The 7121-nt window shown below is 35.8% G+C and overlaps 1 protein-coding gene across 1 annotated transcript; it reads right to left on the bottom strand.

Annotated features, from left to right (window-relative positions):
• Positions 1–4640: 4640 nt before the first annotated feature.
• Positions 4641–5054, bottom strand: LOC113352783 (B3 domain-containing protein At5g26805-like). The gene has a single exon (XM_026596559.1). It carries the CDS (start codon positions 5052–5054, stop codon positions 4641–4643), a length of 414 nt encoding a protein of 137 aa, XP_026452344.1.
• Positions 5055–7121: the final 2067 nt, after the last annotated feature.

The raw sequence follows: 7121 nt of genomic DNA, 5'->3' as shown, positions 1-7121 counted from the left end.
TTAAAATTAACTCACAATGCCCATGTAAGAAAATATATATCTCGAGTCTGATAGCCGCGTAGCCGTGCATCCCATATCAGATGCAAGAACTTCTCTGTATGATTCCCATGGTCGCCATGTCACTTGTTCAGCAGTAAGCTTACTTAGTAAATCCCTACAACGGAAAATATCATTTGTATTCTTCGGTACATTCCATTTAGAAGATACGGGCCATTTTTGTTCTGTACTCGCCTCTGGGATTTCTGGTCGACATATGCCCAGGTATTCATACCCCCAAAACTACTCAATTCCAAATAATTAGCCAATTTAATAACTTAGCAACAAAATAAACAATGAGAGGAAAAATAACTAGATTGAAAGAATACCTCTAATACTTGGAATGGACCACATAGTGCCTTCTGTCTCCTCCCAGATAAACGGAGTGCCGCATACAATTTCGAAAACGCAGCACCACCCCAGTCAAACGTGGATACTACATCAAGATTTTCAAAAGCAGCTAACCATCCAGCATCAATATAAGTCTTTGCATTAGAAAAGAAAAAATGTCCCAAAACATACATGAAAAAGGCAATTGCTACTCTATGAGCAAGGGTGCTATCATTTTCAGCCGCAACCAACTTGTCTTCGAAGAAATATGACCTTAAATATTTAATTGTAATTGAATTTGAAACCCACGACGGTGCTTTCGGAGAGAGCGTGACATCTTGGATATCCGGAAAGATATGCTCACGAACATGTTCAAATTGGTACTTCCCCGAATCATAAGGAACATCAGGCCCATCACCGATACTCAGTCCAGTCAACATGAGCCAATCCAGGGGGGTGAATCCCATCTCACCAAATGGGAAGTGAAAAGTGTTTGTTGTATCCCAAAACCGCTCAGCAATATAATCAACCATTGAATGGTTGGTTTCGCTACATTGTATGTCCAGTAAATTTTGCCATCCCGCTTTTTCAATAATATATTTAGCTCTAGGACAGTGTTGTGAAATAGTTTGATAGTGATGAATTACCGATGCCAAAGATCCACGATGTTGATACTTCAATTTGTGCTCCCCTGTAAATGTGATGTCCGTAGTAGCGTGCGGTTTATCATCTTGCAGTATAGGAAACCTCCCTAACCGGGGAATATCAACCTCCTTAATTGTACCAGTAGCGATTAAGTTATAATCCTCTTCGGCTACAGATTTTTGTTTCTTGTTCGTCTTCATGCGACCATTGAACCGCGATGTGAATTTGTTCAACATCTATGCACACACAAGATAGATGCAATTAGACCAACCCGCGCCATTTCTTATTTTTATTAGTCCACCACCATTTATATTCCAAATACTATAAAAATCCTTACCACAAACTATATCAATTCCAAAATCTATAATTCTACGAATACAAATTAACTCATTACCGATGCATTTTGAAAATCCTTTCAACATTCCACAACCCAATTTAATCACTTCAAGATTCCATAAAAATCACTAAAAAATCAATTCCATACATATAAATTAGCTCTTCTACATATGTAACACACAAAATGTACATAACTATAATTTTTGGCATAACCACGTGAATTGTAAAAACACATATTAATCTATATAACCCACAAATTAAGTGTTGTACATATTTGACAAAATTTCATTAAATCTTTTACAGTAGCCAAATTATTTTTATCACCTCCAAATTCATAAAATCTTTTTAACCATATTCACAGTGGACAAAATCTTTTACGTGAATTATTTTTATCACCTCCAAATTATTTTTATCACCTCCATATTATTTTACGTGAATTACAGTAGACAAAATTTCATAAAATTTCATAAAAACAATTAAAATTAATCACCTCCAAATTCAATAAAAAACAATACAAATTCAATTATTTTTAACCATATTCACACATGTACAAATCATCTCTTCTACATATATAACACACATAATCTACATAACTACCAATTTTACAGTGGCCAAATTGTTTAAATCTATTCCACCCACAAATTACATTTTCTATAATTATTTTAAAACTTCTTTTAACCAAATTTACATAAGCTTCAAAACTGGTTTTCTTCACATACATATTATTCTCTAAAATCATAAAACACACATACCCAATTATATTTAATCAATTTCATATTCATATTTGTTCTTTAAAACCCATCTTAATATAAACTAATTTTAACAAATAAAACCCTAAATAATTTATACAACAATACGGATAAAAAAAATGTGATTAAGAAAAAAGAAACATACCTCTTTTCTAACCGGGATTCATCAAGTATCTGGTTTTTTTTTCTATTCTCTTTTCCTGCTAGTTACTGTGATGTGTTTGTGGGCGGTAGAAACAAACAGGAGCTAAACAGGAGGTAGAAAAGAAAAGGAAAGAAGAAAAAAAAAGAAGAAGACGGAGAAGATTAGGGTAAACACCAAGTGAACACGTGTGATATACGTGGTGGTTTCTCTTTGTCCACACGTGCTCGATACGTGTGTTAATTTGGGTACAACACTATACGTACGCCTGACAAGGGGGCGTTCATTATACATTCGCCAGACGGGCGTTCAACGGGCGTTGATTATAAGTTCGCCCGTATGAAGCGTTTAATTCCCACCCCGCCTGAATGAGGCGTTGATTTCTTAACGCCTGAATGAGGCGTTGATATACTTAACGCCTGAATGGGGCGTTGATATTCTTAACGCCTGAATGAGGCGTTGATTCACGTGTCCGCCACACCAAGCGTAGATTATATGTTCGTCCCTTCTCCGAGCGTTAACTATATGAACGCCCCACAACGAGCGTATTCTTTAACAACGCCCCACAACGAGCGTAAACTATATCAACGCCTCTTCGGGACGAAGATTATATGAACGCTCCACGTACAAGCTTTCATTATACTTCCGCTCGACTAAAAATACTCCACTGCCTTAACGTCACACTCCAGACTACTCTCAAATTTGATCGTCTGTTTTGGTCTTTGATCTTTGGTTATGATCGTACCATTGTGGACGCTCTTATAAAAGGTATAATGGGTTCCACAAAGTTTTAGATATCTTAGTTAGAAGAGAAAACCATACCTTAGAAACGCACATGAACTTGTATACGGATTCTAATGGAAGATATTTGAAAATCTCTAGCAACATTTTCTCTGGTACGAACAAATTAGGGTTGACGATTTCTCTATAGCTGATGATTTTCATGTTGGTAATGGAATATGGATGAGTTTGCAAAATTCCGACCAACTATTATAAGCTCCCTCTATATTTCTCTCCTTTGGTCTGTCCATATATATACGTTTTACTAGAATCCGTTTTCCAATCTAATTCCATATATATAAAACATTTCCATGTTTGAATGTACCCAAGTATGTCAAGCAATAAGGCCAGAAAGGAACCAATAATCTCAGGCAAAAGAAAATATGCCTTGTCTGTACACCATATGGTGGGTTTTCTTATAAATTTTGAAAACGATTAGCAATGATTATAATCAGCTCATAATCGCCAAAAGACTTCAGGATTAACAGATTTTTTGGTCAGAAAATCCATATGACGAGGGACCAATGGAAAATATAAGTAACATAATATTGAAACTTCAAAGTTTTTTCCACAAGTGACGAAGGAAAAAAATATCTAACAAATAAAAAAGAGTTAATTAGTATTTGGGTTGTAGACTTTGGTACCTTTTAGTGTTTGGGTTCTAAGTTTGTCCATTATAGTGTTTGGGTCGTTGACCCCGTTAGTTTACAAAGTAAACTAATGTTGTTTTTGATCAAACTGGTTAACTTTATTTCGTTAAATTTTATTAATCTGGAAGTTTAGCAAATCTAAATAACCCAGCTCGAAAATCCTTGATCATCATTATCGCCATCGTTATTCTTCAGAAAATAAAAAAGATTATCTATTCAATCAAAAGAGATTTCGCTAGGTTTTGCAAACTTCCTTGCACCGCATCGCTTGTTCAAAAGATAAGCGAGAAAGTATATCGCTAAGAATGAAATTAAACTATTTTATAGAATAACAGATTACTTAAAATTAGATTAATGGGGTATGCTCTTCTCCCTTACATATTTAAGATTGGAATTCCGAATTTCGAATTGGTTTCTGTTGATGTACAGTCAGGTTTCTTCCATGAAACTTTAAATGAACTGAAGAGATCAAACAAGTTTGCAGCCATTAAGTCAGAGTTCCATAAGAAATAGGGGATGAGTTTGTTTGGATTGGATAGGAATTGGGTTACAGCAAGAGATCAGTAAAGAAGGGTGGAGGTTTTGCTGCCATTAAATTCGATTTGTTATCGATGGTTCATCTATTTGAGGCTTATGAATGATCATAAAATGTCTGGATTGTTTGGGATATGAGTTTGCTGGGAATTCGAGAGCAGCAGAGGATCATTCGTTGATGGACAACACCATTACCATGTCCTGCATTTCAAATGTTCGACAAAAGTTCTCAACTAGCCTGCTTTAGTTTTCTACCACCGTGAGTCATAATCAGGTCCTAACCATTTGACCGATTTGACTAACGGGTCAATGACCCAAATACTATAACGAACAAACTTAGAACCCAAATACTAAAGGATACCAAAATCTACGACCCAAATACTAATTAACTCAATAAAAAATAAAAATGATCAACTTTTGGTAGCGTAAGATTAAACATTAATATCGACTTAAGACATTGAGAACGAAGCAGCCGTAGTTGTTATCCCATCGGATACCGATCTTCTCACCGGCTTTTAAAGAACGACGTCGAACAAAGCCAGATATCCGGTTTTTCTTTAAAGCATACGTTGAACCACTTAAAGACTTCAAAACCATATTTTCTCTCAATCCATTAGAATCATCCATTAATTCTATTCTGTCACTCCCTTTCATATACGGCAACATATGATTATTGACTAATCGCCCGTCCAAATGGAGTGCATCACCGTTACTACCATCCACGTCGTTTTGCGGTAGTACTGTCTGCACCGGCCAATCTTCTCTTATCTCAATAATTTCTGGATGGAGGCGTACATTGTTAACTTGTTGTTCCTTGGATCTAATGAAATGGTGAAAAAGAGTTTTTTTCATGGTTGGTAACTAAGAACAAGTAATTATATCTAATTACTTTATAGTTTTTACCTTGTTTTTATAGTGGGAATTGATTATATTCATACTACATTTTGGAATTCATAATGATCTTTCAGATTTTCGGAAATTTTTAAGATAAATTATTTGTTTCTAAGTTTTATTTAATTTTCTTCCATATAAAATCTCTTTTTCTCATATTTTCCTTGGCCATTACACTTTCAAAAATTCCCCAAGATTTTATAGCCTATTTAATAAATAATCTCTTTAATTATTACTTCATTTATTAAAGTAGGTTTGCCTTATTTACTTAGTTGAATCTACATTTCCTTTTTTTGTAAAAAAAAATAAAAACACATTTTCTGATTTTCAAAATCTAGCTCTAAGAGGATCTCCAATAGAAAGTGAAGGTTTTATGTTTCTTTTATGACACGTAGGATTTTAGACCGTCATTTATATTAAATTCATCTCCAACAGTGAGTACTATTAAGTAGGAAGAATGTCAAAATAAATACGAAGGTTTTGAAGAAAATCTTATTTAGACCTTGAGAATGACCTCCACATATCTTTTTAACCATATTTTAAATTTTTACTTGTAAATAATTTTTTATGAACCAATAAGAAAGAGGGAATCAATTTTAATTATCCAGAAAAACAAATCCTCGAAATAAGACCCCATTGTTGGAGATAGTCCATGAGAAAAGCGTTGCTTGCCACATACACATGACCCCATGAATAAGGATCTAAATAAAAACTCCACGTAGGATTTTTAGCGCCCAGAGATGCTCTAAGAGAATGAATGCGAGAAGATTAAGAACGAAAATAACCATACAAGAGAACCCCCTAAAAATAAAAGCTTATATAGGTTAGATCTTTAGCAGTAGGTTACAGAACCGGTTAGACGGCACCACTCTTCTGCAGAATTGGGGCCTATGCTGCATATACAAGTTCTCAGGCGCTTATATTGCCTTGAGAAACCAGTCGACATATGGCAATATGCACCTAATAAACTCGATATTAATCTGGTAAATCTACATAATCAACCTTTAAGCCCTTACATATATTGTTTGATTAGACATGTCAAGACCAAAAACTCTGAACAAAGAGACATGGAACTGTAAACCAATCCTCAAAATATTTACGTATCAGTTGATAAAATCTCAGACAATATTTGTACGGCAACAGTAGTAGTAGCTACTGTTCAAATATTAAGACTGTCTAGTTTCTCTAACATGGAAGTCAAGAAAGCTATATGTTTCACTGACACACGGCGTTCCACTTCACACTCCACTTCGATTGCCTTTCGTAAATCTTGCATCTTCTTCTTGTCCGTTTGTTTGCCGTGTTCTTTATCTTGTGGCTCTGGGCAGTGCCTACTGCTACAGTCAACTTCGACTGCCTTTCGTACATCTTGCTTCTTCTTCTTGTCCATTCGTTTGTCGTGTTTTTTATGTTGTGGTTCTGGGCAGTGAGTACTGCTACTAGCATCAAGCGCCTTCCCTTCTTTCTTGTCTTGTGTTACTGGGAAGTATGTACTGCTGCTAGCATCAAGTTGCTTTCCTTCACACTTAACTTTATCCACTGCAGGTGCATTTGTCTGCTTGAATGCATCTGAGAGTGGGTAGCCTGTAGCCTCTGCTGTTGGGGTGTAATTCGCTACTCTGCTGCCCCAGCGTGGTCTAACATATGGGGTTGCTGATTCAAAACCTGAGCTTTCAAATACCGACACTGTAAGAACACCTGCAAGAGAGCAAGGGAAGCAAACAATATGGTATGAGATCAACAATTTGTTTTGCACTAACAGGTACATTGAATAGAGTAAAACTTATCATTTCCATCTACAAATTATTCCGAAACGAATGGGATGGGAGATGGAGTTATTTGTAAGGAACCTCACCAAATCTAGGACGCAAGAAGCTGGATGCGGGAGTACGCGATCCAGATATCGAACTTTGACTTTGAAAACCACTCCTTGGAGGAAAAATCGAACTTTGAAAATTACCCCATGCTAGAGGTTGATTTGATGTTGTGAAGGCAGAACCAAAAGCAGGAGCAGAGTTACCTAAAAAA

The sequence above is a fragment of the Papaver somniferum genome, chromosome 2, assembly GCF_003573695.1.
Source record: "Papaver somniferum cultivar HN1 chromosome 2, ASM357369v1, whole genome shotgun sequence".
In the NCBI taxonomy this organism is placed as follows: domain Eukaryota; kingdom Viridiplantae; phylum Streptophyta; class Magnoliopsida; order Ranunculales; family Papaveraceae; genus Papaver; species Papaver somniferum.
This window is presented reverse-complemented; position numbering and strand designations above follow the sequence as displayed.

What these genes read in the sequence shown, in the direction of transcription:
- LOC113352783 (XM_026596559.1), bottom strand. Translation starts at nt 5,054, where the DNA reads ATGAAAAAAACTCTTTTTCACCATTTCATTAGATCCAAGGAACAACAA.